Here is a 17,749-nt window from a genome sequence, read left to right on the forward strand (position 1 = left end):
AGAACTCCGCCCTACTCGTCGAATGCTAACAGACGAGCTCTGCCCTACTCGTCGACTACTAACAGACGACGAAATAAAAAAAATCTACATCCATAAGCCACTTATTCCTATTTGGCGGGATCGAAAATGTCCAAATGCTAGATTTGGCGGGATTCCATAAGCACAAATATACGCTTTTTTCGGTTATTGGGCGGAGTTCGGGTCGGGTCACGCATTCTGCTTATTTCTCTTCACTGAGGGCCCACCATTACACGTGTTTATTTTTCATTTGCTACCGCATGCAGAGAACATGCGGTGGTCGGACCGAATAATTTTTCGAGAAATTTTCATAAAACGATCAAGAAATGATGATAACATTCCTTACAGCATTAGCCAGCGCTCAGCAGCATTGCTCTGAAGGCTGCAGGCAATGGCAGTTGAATTTCCAGTCGATCGAGCCAGGGAGCCCTCCAATGGGGAAGTATCCGCGGCGAGCTCTCCGATCCCTAAGTCGGCGGTGAATCCCCAAGACGAGATAAGAGCTGTCGCCGGCATCATCTCCGATCAACCTCTCCCCAACCCCGAACCCGGCGTCTGGGCCGTTCTCACTGCAATCTCCAAGAATGCACGCCTTCGTCCCCAGGTAATTCTGTTCCATCCATTATAATTTCTCGCTATTAGTCTTCTCCCGCCGAAACCCTGTCCCTAATCCTAAAGCCCTCGCCTTATAACCAGGCCTCCAACAGCCGCTCTCCTTCATATGCTCTTGTGCTATCAATGCATAACCCGAGTTAGCCTTCTCAGGGAAATAGTAGGTTATAGGGAGTGGGATGTTTATTTCCAGCGTGGCATTGATCTTGTGAATTTGAAGTATGCTGTTTTTGAACTTAGTTTTATAGTCTTAATTATGTCTAATAAAGTATTTTCTCTGAATCTAGGAATTTAATTAATTAATTGATTATCCCATACTGGATATTATGAATGCTCATCTCACTTAGGTTGAAAAAGGTTGGTCTGTGAAGTTTGAAAAATTGATTTTTCATGTCTCAACTCCTTATTTCAGTCACCTTTTGTTTTGAAGTTTTGACTAATTTTGCAATATCAAGTTACAGGGCTTATTCTCAGACTGATAAGCTTCATTATTGTTATTCTGGGTTCCTTTTCCTGTAAGAACTGGCATGTGGATCGCGATTCGAGTAATTTGGCTCCTGATGACTGATTTTTGTGTCAAAAGTATTTGGTGAAATATTATTCAGGATTTGCCAACATTGTGAAAGGGTTTATCAACATTGTGAAGAGAAAAATGACTTCTGTTTAATATTCAGGAGTTGCCAACATTGTGAAGAGAAAGAATGACTTTTGTCTTCCTTCTTTTGTGAAATAATTTTTGTAGTTCCCATTCCTTTTTTTTTTAGGTCTTAGGGTTTAGGGTTGGGTGGTCTGTAGGTAAAAATTGAAGCTTAGGTGGTTTATATGCTTATACATAGTGGGTGATAGGCTTGTAAATCTCCCTTTTCTTTTTCTTTTTTAATATTCCATTTAGGATAAAGAACCAGCATGTAAATGCACATTGTTTAATCTCATGCAGCGAACCAAATAATAACAAATAGAACATCCACAATTTTTTTCATGTGTGTGCTCTTTTACTCAGAATTTTATTTGCATTATTGAATTTCTTACCGTTGTGGTCCTCTGGTGAAATTTTGTGTTGCTGTTGAAAAAAAAAGGGAGTCAACATGCTATTGACTGAGGATGAGCTTTGCATTGGCCGTTGTGTAGAGGATCGTTTCCAGATCAATTCTATCTCCATTAGTGCAAATCATTGCAAAATTTCTAGAGAAAGAGAGACTCATACAGATGGTAAGGCAGATTCCAGCATCCGCTTCTCAGCCTTTTTGAAAGACACCAGGTGAGCTGCTCAAATATAGTGATTTGTGCTTATTATTGGTTTTATGGTGTCACATTTATTTGATTTTAGTGGTTTGGCAGCACCAATGGGACTTACCTTAATTGGGTAAAGCTTAGAAAGAATTCTAAAGCCAGATTGACACATGGAGATATCTTGTCTTTTGTTTCACCCCCACATGGAGGTAAATCGATGCACCTTCCGCTGTAGAAAACTTAACATACTTAATGGTCCTATGTACGTATTATACTCAAATATTTATGAAAAATATTTATTTTCTACCTTATTTTTTGTTTATCAAGAATAAAATATAATTAAATAGTCAATATACTCTTCCTTGAATTCTATAACAAAATTCATGTAATAGATGTACTTATCAACACATCTGTACGTGTATGCCAATTGTCTATCTTCTTTTTTTTTTTCTCTCTTGTTATAAATTGAATTTTTTGCCTATGTATTTAATTCTTAGTTAATATTGATGCATTTATCATGCATCTCTCATAATTTTTACCTCTTTTTATCGCTAGATAATTCTTATGCATTTGTATATCGAGAAGTTCCTGGTTCAAATACTGAGGGTTTAAAAAGGAAATCAGGTAAATTATCTATGATCAAATCTATAGAACTTTATTTGTTCATCTTTGTTCACTTTCTTTATAGATCGCATCTTCACATGTTTTGGTTATATGCCTATTGGCTAAGCATAAGGTGAAACAAATGATGGTTAAAATTGTGGCTCCTTACATTGATATGACATATTTTCTATCTTAAATAGTCATGTTTAACATATTGAAGATGTTTTTTAAGCATTTGTTGGTGCTGTTCTTGAGAAGGCCATATGTGAAAAATGAATTGCCAGATTAAGCTATTTTTATTTAGATTATTAATGGTTTACATCACATGTATGTTCCTCAAATTCAACTTTTCAGTCATTATAGTATACTCATTCCCCTCATTTAATCTTTCATCTCTTATAACATATTCATTCTTTATTGACGTAATAATTTGTGATTATAGGACTCTTGGAATATAGCTACCTAGTTTTTTGTTGAGAAATTTACATGCTTGGCGCACAATTTTTATGTATTTACATATCTCACACCTAAACATTCATATGAACATACATAATATTTTGGTGCTTTAAACCTACACATGAAAACATGTATTTCACTTTTAAGAAGTGGCAATAATGCTATTGTTGTGTAAATAAGAAAGTTTAGGTGTGAGATATGTAAATACATAATAATTTTGTGCTATGTATGTAAACGCCCCATTTTTGTTAGTTCGACCGATGATTTTGTAGGCAGAGTAGTCATTATTTGTCATTGGTTATGATTTTTTCTATGTAATTTTGAAACTTATAACATTCTTTCCCTTGCAAAAAGCATGGACTACGATTTATACATGGTTGCATGTGACATAATGCGTTTTAATGCAAATTTCTTACAATACCTTTGGTTATGTTATGACATTACCTTATGACATTGCTTGGATAATTGTCTATGAAGATGTGTGCCCACCTCGACACCTTTACTCAATATTCATCGTATAAGGCTATTTGACTGGACAAGTGCTTGCAGGAAGACTTCCTTGCAGCCTTGACTGAATGTTCCCCATGTCTAGCTTCAGGGATATTAATTTGAACATCCTCAAATACTCTTTGATCTTTCTTTTACTTCATTAATCAGAGGAGTTTGTAGGGTTCAATGCATATGGAGTCATTCTCTCTCTTCATTGCCTTTTTTGGAATTGGACGGCTTGATTCCTTTTAGAAAGATATCTTTTTTTTTTTTTTTTTTTTTTTTTTTAGGATTGGGTTGTTGGATTTAAACCACAACAGCGCTTCAAAGGCATTTTTAGTGGTCTCATTGACCTTTGATTTCAGGGCTTGAGAAGTTGGTTTCTTTTACTGATTATGGAAACATGCATTCTCCATTGCTTTGCTTCTTCTTGAGTTTCCACTTTAGGAGGTGGAAGCCCTTGCATTATGCGTTCTTTGAGTGAAAGATGTTATCAGTTATTGTTTACAGTGAAAGAGTTGGTAGTATTTATCATTTGGATTGAGATCTTTGTGGTAGGTGTTGTGCCACAGTTTTAGATAAAATTGAGACTCAGATATCCTTTTCTTAGGAACTTTTATGGCAGCATTGGTTGGAACCTTAACTACATGGTGCCTTGGGTGATTCTTAATGAACATGTTTGGCAGCCTGCCTTAGGTAGGCATGCAGATAAGTGGAGCAACATTTGGAACAGTTGTGGCTTTGAGCATCTTGGCTAGGGTTACAACGACAACTTGTGTTTGCTAAATGCTCCTTGTAGAATGGGCAATTCTTATGCATCACTTGGCTGGGTGTTGGTTATTGAATTCTGTGTGGTGGGCATCTTTATGTTGCTTGAGATATGGAGCCAAATTGAATATTGGTTCTTGCAATTTCATCATTGTAACTCTCTCCAAGGTTTACTGTATAAAGGCACGCCAGGGAAAACCATAAGCTGAAGGCAAACACTTGGAAATATAAGAGTTAGATATTAATTGGGAGAAAATAACTCTAGACTTTTGAGGAGATGTAAATGCAATTTCACATATATTTCGGCGCATAACAAGTAGATTTGGAAAGATAAAATTTTCTCAACGAAGTTGTTCATAATTTATGGGATTTGAAAAGCATCACTTACGTCATTGTGAAACTGGGCGATGTTTGGTAGATTAACACAATTTAATTACATTTCCTAGAGATTTTATTTCTTTTCGAGGACTTCATATTTTCTCATGGACATATGCATCTAAGGTTAATTACCTTTCCCATAAGCGAGAGCACTATTTATCGATGTTTTGTGCCACTTGTAGCTTGGCTGTTTATGTCATTTTTTTTTATTTTTTGTTTTACTTATAAATTGTAATATCATTTTCTACTCAAGCTACGGGCTTCAAAAATTTATGACCGACGCTTTCAAGAGAGTTAGGTTATGGGTCAAATTTTTGGGAGGTAGATTAGCTCACAAGTAATTGAGTAAGATACTACCTCGAGAGTTTACTCTAGCTTTGTGAGGACTTCAAAATCTGTTTCCAAGAATCGTATAGGCGCAAGCCACTATGTTATTTGTCCCTCAAGATTTTAAGAGAGATCCTTTGATTAAGGTTAACTGATAGAAGGTAAATGCTCAACATATAGTAACAATAGTTTGAATTAGGATTGTGGAAAATATATGATCTTTATCATGAAGTTGATGCAGTTTTTTTTTTCTTTTGGGGGGTCATGTTTCAATTATCTTAGATTGTTATAAACTCAGTTTACTTAGTGGATGTTGTCAACACAACTTAATCGATAGCTCATTTGTCAGTGGCCGTAGTTTGTGCCATCCAAGGAGGCTTTGTAGGCCTGACGTGGTTGTTTGTTTAGAGGCTCAATTTTAAGGGCATCTTAGCTGACAGAGGGATTTGTGTTCTATCAAATGCAATTTACGATCAACTCTTGGGGGATTTGTGTCATTTTAAAACTTTTTGGCTTTGGTTGTTACCAATAGTCATATTTTGTGACAAAATACATAGTCAGAGAGCCTTGACCTACTTTTGAAGTATCATTTAGAGGCAAAACCATTTGATTAGTAACATGAACCATAAACTTGTTAGAATGAAATTTTTGAGTGATTATAAATGTACACTTAATATGACATTTACTCTTTGTAAGCTTATATTAGTCTTAAATTTGTCACCTTTAATAAATTGTTGTAGAGTGTTGATGATATTTGTTCTTAGTTTTAAGCTAATTTTTAAATTTTATAATTTTTTTAGATTTTGACATTTTTATCTTCATTTGGGTTGAAACTATTCGTTATGGGAATTTAGGGGCTTATTGAAAATAGAATTTTCTTTTATTGAGATTCGCTAAATATTATGTTTAAAGATGAGATGTTTGAGAGCTAAGTTTTAAAAGTTGACTCCTCTGTTTATATTGTTGTTTTAAATTATTAAACTTCATTGCTTGAATATTGTCAAATGTTGACCTAATAATAAGATATAAAAGAAATAAAAAGGTAAGGTGGTCCGTCCATGCCTCTGGTCCCCTTGCTTTCACTGTCAGCACATGTCTGTGCCTCACATAAGAGGCTCACCCACTCGGGTGTTATCTTCCTCTCTTTCTTTCCCATCTCCAATCTATCACCGACCCATATTTTGGAAACCCTAAATAGAATATAGTTGTGGACTTCATGATGGATGCTCTTTGTGAGAGACATCGGTGATATCAATTGCTCGGGTGAGATGGAATCAATGGTATCAACACCTGGTGAAGGAGAGGAAGGCATCACAGGTATCTCCCTGGAGAAGGCTTGGTGGTATCTGCTAGTATGATGGAGAAGAGGAGTTGTTGAACTCTCGGATTTAAGTTAAATTCTGCTTAAATTCAGTTCAAAACTTGCCCCGTCCCTCTTACACACTCCCAACTTTTCTCTCTCTAATATAACTCTTTTCCTCCTCTCTATTTCTCTAGCTAACCTTTCTCCTTATTCCTTTTTCTCTACTCCCCCTACTATCTCTTACTCTTTTTTTGTTTCTCTCTTTAAACATAGTTAAAAAAAAGTGGAAAAAGAAATGAAGTTGAAGCAGGTAGAAAGAAAGATGAAAATAAGAAAAAAAAGGTTACGCTTCATTGGCACATCCCGCATGCAAGCTATACTGTAAAAAGAAAACAAAAGAAGCCTGCCACAATGCTTATGGACCTGCGCTCATGATTCTAATGTGACAAACAAATCTTACGTTGCTTGATTAATTTTCTCATATAGGTGAATGGGACGCGTCTTTTTTGGTGTGATGGGGGAAGATTTATGCATGCCTTTTTTGACAAGGTGGCATTTGAAGACCTGAGGTGCTAAAAACAAATTTCCATGCATGCTTTTTTGGACGTGAAGTGGGAATTCATTTTGTAAATTTTATGTTGGTACGAAATCTTACACACCTTTTTGGGCATCATAGGAGAAGAAGATCCAGTTGTGGTGCTTTAGGCATCACCAAAAATGTTTTTCTTGGTGTGGTAAGCAAGCCTAGACTCGTTGGAAATGCCTTCTAAATAGGGGAGATGCTGGGAGATACCCAAACTTTTCAAAAATTGGACTTAAAATATAATAGACTAAAATGGCTTTTTGGACTAAATAATACGGCTAAAAAGAAAACTAAAAATTGTGAATGACATTAATGGATGCTCAAAATGGCATATAAGTCACTTTGAAAGAATCAAAGAGATCAAGAATAGAACACAAAAGAGGAATTTGAATTGAACTCAGAGTACTTGATACAGAACTACTATGTTGCTTCTAGAACTCTCATAATTCTTTGAACTAGTTATGGAAATGAATCTTAACATTGCTCCTAGTTATAAGCGTAGGAGAGATTCCATGTGCAGCTAATGTGAATGAAATGTTGTTATATGCAAATCATCTGCAATGCTTTAAACTTTAAATAAATGTTATACACTTTTAATAATCACAAATAATTCACAAATCAACACATAAGTGGACAATATGTGACCAATAATGGACTTAAGATGCAGTTACATGCACATCTTAGTCACAGTAAATAAACGATCACTACAACTGATCCCCGATTCCTCGAATGGTCATGGATTCACGTGAATAGGAATCTTTTTAAATAAAACTATTGTAGATCATTATCGCTCATAACAGGTGGGTCAAATTTTCAAAAAGGCACGAAAATAGGTCAAATTAGTAATTTACTGAATGTAAATTTGTCTGCATGTTTTTTGGTCAAATGTAATCAACAATGGAACAGAAAGTCAGAAAACATTGCAAGGACTAGAAGAGAATCTTGATGATTGCAAATGTGACAAGCATTCAATGATCTACCATCTAGATCATATTTGTGATGTGCATGGATATTCAACCAATCAACATCGAGAAACTTCGTTGGATTATTCCTCTGTAATGTAATGGAATATGCATGCAACTTCAAAGGTCTGAGCACTTTTCCTCTCATCTGTTTCCTTGATAACTTTGGCTATTTGACCTTAGCTTATGAATGATGATTTTTTTGAGTAAAGGATTTTCTCTTTTTATGATACATAGCTCTTCTTAATGTTTTCCAAATTAGTCAAGCACTTTGAATTTTGTAAATAGTTTTTTTTTTTTGGTCTCCAAATTGCTTATTTGTAGTGCTTATTTGTAGAGGACTTGAGCAATGAGAGCAAAAGGTTAAAAGGTATTGGAATTGGTGCATCTGATGGACCTATTTCTCTAGATGATGTTCGAAGCTTGCAACGATCAAACATGGTATTTTTCGTACTGGATTCTAGCTTTCAATGTTTTGAAGGGTTTTACGTGTTTCTTTGTTGATTTTCTTTTCTTAACTGTGCTATTTTACATATTTCCTTTGCAACAGGAACTTAGGCAACAATTGGAATCTCATGTTCTTACCATTGAGGCTTTGCACAGTGAAAACAGGTTGATAAATGCTCGCCATGAAAATGTATGTAATTGATTAAGAAATATTTTTAACATGTTTTGTAATTGCAATTGTAAACTCGTACTTTTAAATTTACTCAAAGTATTTTATGTTATATTCATAACAAAACATATTTAATATTTAAAGATATCGGGAAAACATTGAGAATAAATTGGCTACCTCAATTTCTTAGGATTATGCATAGAATCTTGTTTGAGGGTTTTTATGGTTACAGATCCCTAGGTTAGGTCTGATTTTGATTTTTCTTGTTAATCAAATATTTGGATGTTAAATTACCAAAATACACAGCAACAATTTATATTCGTAAATGATTTTTTCCTATCAGGATTGGGATGAAGCTATTTGATGCTTTTTTGTTGGCCTTAGAGTCCTTTTGCTTCCTAAAGTTACTGTTTGATATCTTTCTGATATTGTTGCTGACAATCATCACCTTGTGCTGTTTAGCATGACCTGGCCGTAAACTCAAATAATCTCCTGGCTTATATTAAGAAAGAAAGAAAAGGGCATTCACATACTTAGCACACAATTCTTATGTATTTACATATCTCACACCTAAACTTTCATATTTTCATATGTTACTCAAATCTTTAACATCACATCAAAAATAACACGATTTTCACTTTTTAACAGTGAAATACACATTTTTATGCATAGGTTTGAAGCATCAAAGTGCTATGTAGGTAAATATGAAAGTTTAGGTGTGACATATGTAAATACGTAAGAATTGTGTGCTGAGTATGAAAATTCGCAAAATGAAAAAGAAATCGAAAGTTATAGCTTGAACTAATGTCATGACTAAAGTTTCTGCAATTATATTGTTTCTTGTAGGAGCTGAAAGAGCTGAAGGAAACCGTCTCTAATTCATATGACGGTCAGATTAAAGATCTGCTGAATGTATTAGAAGCAAAACAGAAAGAATTAGATGATTTCAGTGCCACATCTGCCGAACTGCAGAATTCTATCAAGGATCTTAATGAGAGACTTAAGGCATCCCTGCAATCACGTGCCGATGCAGATGAGATAATTAATAGGTATGCTAATAGCAGTTTTTGTTTACTGTCAACCGTAAATAAGTTTATTTGCAGATACTTTGATAACTAAAGGCTTTTGGGTTCAGCTTTTGGGTCTTTTTCCTGTTTTCTGTTTTCAGGAAGCAGGTTTAGCGGAACTCAACCTTATATTAGAATTAAATATTTCTTATTTTTAGATATTGATATGTGTATTCCTTGAAAATCTAGAGGTAGGTGTAGAGGTGTTTTCAATATTTTTCAAAATAATATTTTAGAAAATCAACCCTGCTTCAGGATTAATTATACCAAGCATGTGGCAAGCTTTTATTACAGTTATAGGATTTCGCGCTGCATATCCTTCATTGTGATCTCCTGGACATCTCGTGAGGGTTTCTCCCTGACGGCATGGTTTCTTTTTCATCCAATGGAAGTTTTGGCAGAAAATAAAAATATAGTTTAGGATTAGGGCTAGGTGGATGATGTGGGGGTGTTAGGTTAAGTTGTATGGATTCTTAGTTTAGGTGTAGGAAGGGCAAATTCCTAAAAAATTTGGGCAACATAGCTCTGATACCAGATGACACCATTCTAGGGCTTCTAAAAGGTGTTTAGGAAGGGGATTTAGCGAAAAGGTGGTTGTGAAATAGTGAGGGAAGGTTAATATGAGTGATCTACCATGATTGGAAGGCAGTGTGAGGATGAATCTGCTGTTGGATAGCATATTCAAGGCCATCAGCAGCTCTCTGAACTGAAAACTGTGGCCTAGCAGTGAATCAGTGAGATATTGGCGGCTATGAGGTTACCTCACTTGTTTGTGAGCAAGATAAGATACACCACTTGTTGCCTTGCAAAAAGAAAATGATACAACACTAGTTAGAGCATAATTTAGAGATATTCTCTATCAAAAAAAAAAAAAAAAAAAAACCAATCAAAAAGCAAACATAGAAATAGTTTCATAATAGAAAGAACCTATTAGAAACAGAAAAATAGGAAAGAAATAAAAAAATAAAATAATAGGCTGAAATAAAGCATCCGGGCGGTTCCTTCACTCCCACAATCATGTTTTCCTTGGACATTCATAGAATCATGACATTCCTGCAAAATATCTCTACCAGGACGAGGGATTGATTCTGCAATTGTGGAATCCAGCAGGTCAAGGCATACAGGAGAAGTTTTCGTGTCAGTTACCCTCTCCATTTCTCATCCTACAAATCTCCCAACCCATCCTATGACCTGCCCACACCATCTAATTACTTTAGATCAATGTCAGAGGATCTAGCTTCAAAATAATTATTGTCGTTGAAATCCCCACAAAACATCCATCAATGGTTGATTCTGAAATAAAAGCTACTCAGATACATCCGAAGGAACATGAACAAGGGCTAATAAAAAGCCAAATTTGCCACATATGATATAGAAGCGAAGGGAAATAAAATTTTTTAACCATTTTTGGCCTTGTGCTTTCCTTTGTATATTTGAAATTTTTGTAGGGTTTTGCTTTAATCATCTTAATCCACTGAATTTGCATTTTATTGGATTGGAAAATATGTGGCAGTCAAAAGGTAACCATTTCAGAGCTAGAGACTCAATTAGATGAAGAAAGAAATCAGAGAAGGGGGGAGCGGGAAAGAGCAGAAATGGATCTAAAGTCTGCCATACAAAAAGCACATTTAGAATCTCAGGAGGAGATTAAACGACAGGCTGATGTTTACTTGAGGCAACATAGAGAACAGCAAGAATTGATTGCTAAGCTTCAGGTTGAATTGTTGCTTATTCTGTTTATATACAGTTGAGAAGGGCTTCAATATTATCAGATAATTTTTCTCATTATTTCTTTGATCATCCAGGATTCAGAGAAAGAGAGTCGATTGCTTGTGGAAATGCTAAGATCTAAGCTGGTATGGACTCATGTTAAACGTTTCATAATTACTTCTCTTAATTATAATTTCTTGCACTATAATTTTCTCAGATTTTTCTGTTCAACTGATTTTTGTCCTTGTAGGAAGATGCAAGGGAGAGTCTGGTAGCGTCCGAGAAGAAAGCTAGGCAGCTGGAAGCACAAATTCAAGATGAACTCATGGCTTCTGCTAATACCAGAAAAGTAATGCCACTTCGTTATTTCATTATTTGGTTTTTAATGTTTATGATCATTGATTATCTCATTTGTTCATTTTATTTATAAACATTTTTTGCAAGACTTCAGAATTGAAGGCATGCTTAAAAAGAAAAAAAAAGTACATAACCTTCATATGCCAACAAGGCTTTGCTGGGAAGTGTCTGTCTTACTCGCCTACCCTTGTCCTTTAGTACTGGATGAAGCTTTTATCAGGTTTCACATGCTACTTTATGGTCAGGGATGTAGGAGTGATGACGAGTTGAGTTTGATTGAGCTGGCCTCAACTAAAATTTGAGAATCTTGATTTTGCTATGAGAAAAAGGAAAAAAGATGCAAATAGACTTTTGAGTTCACTTGAGCCAATTATATTAATTTTTAAAAAATTAAACTCTAAATTGAGTACTATTGTGTAAATATACATTTAATACATCAGTGTTACTGGTGTGAATATCAACAAATCACGTGATAGTTTCATGAAGTTTTTGATGAATTTGATTGGAGGAGATATTTTGGTTCAATTTTGTATGATCGAGGGACTAAATTTAAAAATTTGATAATTTGGTATTGAATTAGTCCATAGAAATAATAGGACTTTTTTTGGACTTCATCTGTTATTTAAATGTTATAAATTTTTTGTTGTTTCTCTGGATAACTGCCACACAATTCTCAGTCTAATTTGCTCTGTTGGGATCCAAGTGGGTAGCATTGCCTATATTTACCTACTTTTAAGTTGAAACAACAGTTCTCCAACTTTATCTTTAGGAAAACATTTTATGATAAATTATTGAAAAAATTATTTCTCTCTATGACCTCGCTTCTCTTCTCCGTTCTCTCATTCATAAAAAAAAAAAAAGCATTTATTTGGTTGGTTTTGAGTGTTGTTTCTTCATGTTAAGGCCTCAGGCAACACACATTATTATGCCTGTGGTTTGTACTGTGATTGTGCTACCAGCGGAACTGTGCTAACTGATTTTTCTTCCCAATTATATCTTCCTTAAAATTTGACTGCAAATAAAAGAAAGTTCCATATTTCAACATGGTTATTTGTTGTTCTAATGCTAAGAAATATCTGGTGGTTGTTGATTATTATGTTTTTTATTGAAACAGAAAATGGATGCTGCAGAGTCTGAATTAAGAAAATTAAGGAATGAACTCGAAAATGAGAAGGTAGGAAAAATACTCTCTTGCTGTTGTCAACGTGTTTTCATGCAGATTTATATGTGCATTTGGTGTCATTTTGAATTTTAATTGTTCATCGTATTTTTCTGGATGCTGTTGGCTTTTCATGCCATATATCAAATAATTAGTCTCCATACCATTATCTAATACTAGTTGGCGCTATGGATTTTCGTTACTTGGATGTGAGAGCTCCTAACATGAACAATCTGGTCTTTTTTTAGCGTATTAATGACAACCACCACACTTATAGAACCTAAATTGTATGATGGCATTGCATTTATTTAATAGCATATTGGTATTGATAACTTCTTGTTGCTACAGCCACATAAAGATTAATTTGGTGAAATAAGTTGAGGGTGTTATGCCCTTTATGACAAGACAAAAATATTGCCGTCATCAGCACCATCTACATTAGCTAAATCCCCAATTATTTGGAGTGACTTTATGAATTTTCATTCTCTATTCATCTCTATTAAGTGCTTCATACAGTTTTAAACGTATTTTGGTCAAACTCTACACACGTTACTTTTGTTGTACCTTTTCTTAAATTTTATCAATTTTTTTAATTAAAATTATATATTTAGTTTTCATTGCCTTTTATTGAGTTGATGCTACTCACCATATCACATATTTTATCATTCTTATTTCCCATTACATTCAAATTGTCCATCAAGAAGATATATATATATATATATATATATATATATATATGTATGGTATTTCATAAATTTCGGTCGTCTGTGATTCAGTAGAGTATGATTCAGAAGCTATCGAAGGAAAAAGGGCTTGCACTCATTGGTCCTCGGCCTCGTTCCGTCTGCTAGCTTGTTTTGACGTCGAGCTCTTCGCGTCTGCCGGCTCTCGTTTTTAGCGTCGTCGTCTATTTCGACGTTGATCTGCGATCACGTCTTCAAGTCTTCTGTCGGCTCTGCGCTCCCCTCTTAGCGTCGACGCCGAGCGTCTGTGAGCTTGCCTTTTCTGACTCTATCGCCTACCGCGCATACGGGGCATCATCGCAGGTGATGGGTGTGCTTTCTCCTTCTTCGTTTGAACCTGAGAAAGCCTCCTTCGCCCACGTGGTGGGTAATAATTTGGTGGAGTCGGCTGTTGTCTTCCTCTCAAACTATAATGAATGTACTGGTGATTGTCTTTTTGTTAAGAAGGCAAGTAGGAAAGGTGAGAAAACAATACTCTTTTTCTTTGATTTAGAAATTTCAACAGAGAAATTCAAATTCGCCCTTATTAAAAAATTTCAGTGGGGATACTCACCTATGGATGTAATCAGAAAGAGTTTTGATGATCTCAAAATTATAGACAAGTGACTAGTGAGTCTCTTTGATGAGAGGCATGTATTGATTCAGTTAATTATGACTGAAGACTATGCTCGGGTTTTCTCTAAAAAATATTTTAACATTGCAGGAAAATCAATGAAGTTACTCAAGTGGACTCCTGATTTTGACCCAAACCTTGAACCTCCCACTATACGGATATGGTTTAGTTTACCTGGTCTCAAACTGCACTTCTTTAATCAAAGTTCTTTACTTTATTTGGGTCTTACTTAGGGATCCTATGAAGCTTGATCTACCTACCTTCAATCTAACCAGACCTTTTGTTGCCAGAATACTCGTGGAATGAGATATCACTTTACCTGATATTACGGAAGTTTGTTAGAGCACAACACATAATGAATATTAACAACAAATTGTCATGGAACATAGACCTTTCTATTGTACCCACTGTAAGATGTTTGAGCATACCCTTGAAAAATGCTATAGACTCCATCCTAACTTGAAATCTACAACATAAGGGAATAAGGATGGATCTAACCCCACTGTTTTGGACACATCGGCCCCACCTGTGGAGGAAATTACCACAAGACAGGATTTGGTGTCTGATTTAATTGCCTCTGGGGACCCCCCTGACAATACTCTTTTGTTTCTGTGATTGCCGTGTTGTCGGATGGCTCTGCTGGGCAACCTACACCTTCAAACATTATTGAAAACAATACTGAATGATCCTTATCTATAAAGGAAAATGTTCGTACTGGTAATCATGAGAGCCTTGCAGCTCCACATCCCTAGGAAGTATCTGATGCAGAGGCGACAATTCATACTTTTCATTCACTAGAACCTAATGTAGTTACAACGGTTGATAATCCTTCTGCTATAGTTCTATCACCTCATCTAAACGAGCAATCTGTTACTATTAGTCAGGTGCAAGGGATTCAACAAATTATACATGCCCGACAATATGTTGACCAACATACTGATCAGATGAGCTAGTTTTCGGACGAGAAATGACAAGTTTACACATCCAGGAGGAAGAAGATGAATGGTGACCTGCTTGAGCTCAGAAATCTAATGGATGATACATTGGTCCTAGAACTAGAGGCAGAGGCAGGATTAAATTAAGTCGTCCCTAAACGCGTTTTGGTGGTTTTGACTTTTTCAAATGGAGTTTAGTATCTCATTTCAAATTTGAACGAAAATGAGTGAATCAATTAAAATCGTTTGTAATGTATTCTGCATGTATTGTGCACTTGTCAGTTCCATGTTGGGGTGAGTCCAAACCTTGTGAGGCTCTAATTTAAAGGAAGAATATGTCAGGAAAAATTTTAAATTTTCCTAACACTTGTCAGAGCGTGTTGAAGGCATGCCTATGTTGCACAATCACAGAAGACATTTTGAAGTGTACATGCATTATAGCTTTAGGCCTTTTGTCTCCAGCTCAATGTTGCCATTTTGTATGATTTGTTTGGGATCACGACTCCCCACTCTGGATTCATTCTCTTGTATGAAGAGTAGTGTATGGGAGAAGAGAAACTATATCATCTTTTTAATATGATTTGGATATTTTGTATCTTGTGCCTTTCTGCCAATCTTGTAAGTTATCTTAAACCCACCTTTCCTAACAATGGTCTTCTTTTGACCTGTATGTGAGATTCACGCTCCAACTTAATTGAATGTGATGACACAAAGTCAAATGGATGTGGTTTGCTGAGAAGTTGAATTGGAGCATCCCATTTTATAAAAATATTACTCATTCCTAACAATTGTCTTCTTTTGACCTGTATGTGAGATTCACGCTCCAACTTAATTGAATGTGATGACACAAAGTCAAATGGATGTGGTTTGCTGAGAAGTTGAATTGGAGCATCCCATTTTATAAAAATATTACTCATTCCTAACAATTGTCTTCTTTTGACCTGTATGTGAGATTCACCCTCCAACTCAATTGAATGTAATGGCACAAAGTCAAATGGGTGTGGTTTGATGAGAAGTTGACTTGGAGCAACGTATTTATATAAAAACATTGCTCATTCCCCTCTCATTTTACCAAATTGATTGCAACAATTTATTCGAAGTACGAAAATTTTCAAACAAACCTCTTTGTATTGCTCATTTGGCGTTACAAAAAAAGATATACAAGAGGAAGGAAATTTATACAGAGCACATTCATCGACACCCTTGGTTTAAAGAAAATAAATCATATATACATACACTAGAAATATGGTTAAAAGATGCATGGGTTTTAGGAGAATATACACTTGTTTTCTAAAATGAGAAATTAAATATTACAAATTAATAATATCCAATGTTTGATAGTGAGTTTTATGTTGTCCATCAATCTTTACATTATCAAAATCACTTTCTTGCATAAAATGCATTATTTTTTAATTTTGACCAACTAGTCCCGTAATCTGTCAATTTGTCAACTTGCAAGCAAAGTTAAGTTCCTATCATTGTTAAGTGGTTAATTTTTAACAAGAATATGCTTTTGTCTTGAAACATTAAGCTAGCATAGGCGACAAACCTACAAATGCTCTTTATTGCATCTCCCTGATAATCAATATGATTGATGTCATTACTCGCACATTTTTTTAACAAAATGCAGTTAGTAAACTTTGAGTGACTAAAAGAGATCTATTTTCATTCCCAAACTTCTATGTTGTTTACACGCATTAATGGTGTGAAACATTATATCCATTCCGCTTATACAGAATGGTTTTATTGCAAGGGGTGTTCGATTATGCATTGTTCACTACTCTACTGCTGAATTTACAATTTAGGAATTGCTTGTTGGTGAAATATCTAAATGTGAAGGATGATAAGATGATCAAATTTTTAAACGGTAATTGTATCGACACTAATGTGGGAGCACCCTACACGGTGCAGAGGTGCCCAGACCCACGCAGGGCGAGCTGACTCCCGCAAGTCGGATTTCCCACAACTCCTACACGCAAGCCTTGCCGCGACTCCCGCACACAGGCGACTCTCCCACGCATGCTTTCTCACTTCCAACAGATATGATGCGGCGACCTCCGCAACCTGTTTGCTCACCTGGACCAAACCGGTCCAGGTCTTTTATTTATTTTGGGAGTGCCATCATGTTTCTTGACCCACTCCTAGTTATTCTATTATTATAAATTCGCTTTCATGGGAGCTTAGGGTTAATTTTTTTGGTATTTTGTATCGGGGCAGCCACTAGCGCCTCTTCCCTTTGAGGTCTGTATTTTAGGGTTCCTGATGGTGCTTTGGTTGTATCTTGGTCTCCACGTGAGGTGTATTTTTCCTATGCTCTTCCGCATCCTCCCAATGTTGCTCCTAGTCGCCCTTCATTGCTACAACAACCTAGGACAACATTTAGGTGGCTGTTTTTTGCAGTTCTATCCATCGCCATTGCCTTCTCCTCCCGCAACTTTTCTACCCCAGCAGTTTTAGTCGACCAACAGTGCTGCCGCCGAGTTCCAACCATCCTATATTGCTGCTGCTACCCCGAAACTCCTTTTTCTTGCTGTTTTCTTGCAGCCTCCATCCTATATTGTTGTTGTTTCAACCCTCCCACTGTGTTGCTGCCACCCAAACTGCCCCATGTTCGCACTGTTTCAGCCCTCCCACTGTGTCACAACCACCCAAATTGCCCCATGTTCGTGCTGTTCCAGCCCTCTCACTGTATCGCTACAGCCCAGGGCAGCCAGGGAACACCCCTTTTCTGCTGTTCCGCCCTTGGTCAAATGGATGTGGTTTGATGAGAAGTTGAATTGGAGCATCCCATTTTATGAAAAATTGCTCATTCCTAACAAT

General features: G+C 36.0%; 1 protein-coding gene across 4 annotated transcripts in view; it reads left to right on the forward strand.

The window, feature by feature from the left end:
* Positions 1 to 337: 337 nt before the first annotated feature.
* Positions 338 to 17,749, forward strand: part of LOC110031596 — a 34,760-nt gene continuing 17,348 nt past the window's right edge. For 2 of the 4 annotated variants that reach the window (XM_020734859.1, XM_020734860.1), the window contains exons 1-11: positions 338 to 622; positions 1,707 to 1,888; positions 1,969 to 2,069; positions 2,416 to 2,484; positions 8,067 to 8,170; positions 8,280 to 8,366; positions 9,192 to 9,394; positions 10,926 to 11,127; positions 11,218 to 11,268; positions 11,373 to 11,471; positions 12,594 to 12,653. In XM_020734859.1, the coding sequence (XP_020590518.1) occupies positions 410 to 622; positions 1,707 to 1,888; positions 1,969 to 2,069; positions 2,416 to 2,484; positions 8,067 to 8,170; positions 8,280 to 8,366; positions 9,192 to 9,394; positions 10,926 to 11,127; positions 11,218 to 11,268; positions 11,373 to 11,471; positions 12,594 to 12,653 (1,371 nt within the window). In that variant the 5' untranslated portion in view covers positions 338 to 409. Of the gene's footprint in view, positions 623 to 1,706; positions 1,889 to 1,968; positions 2,070 to 2,415; positions 2,485 to 6,004; positions 6,199 to 8,066; positions 8,171 to 8,279; positions 8,367 to 9,191; positions 9,395 to 10,925; positions 11,128 to 11,217; positions 11,269 to 11,372; positions 11,472 to 12,593; positions 12,654 to 17,749 lie in introns of those variants that run through there. The other 2 variants (XM_020734861.1, XM_020734862.1) reach the window with 2 other exon arrangements.

The sequence above is a fragment of the Phalaenopsis equestris genome, unplaced genomic scaffold (genome assembly GCF_001263595.1).
Source record: "Phalaenopsis equestris unplaced genomic scaffold, ASM126359v1 Scaffold000840, whole genome shotgun sequence".
Classification (NCBI taxonomy): Eukaryota; Viridiplantae; Streptophyta; class Magnoliopsida; order Asparagales; family Orchidaceae; genus Phalaenopsis; species Phalaenopsis equestris.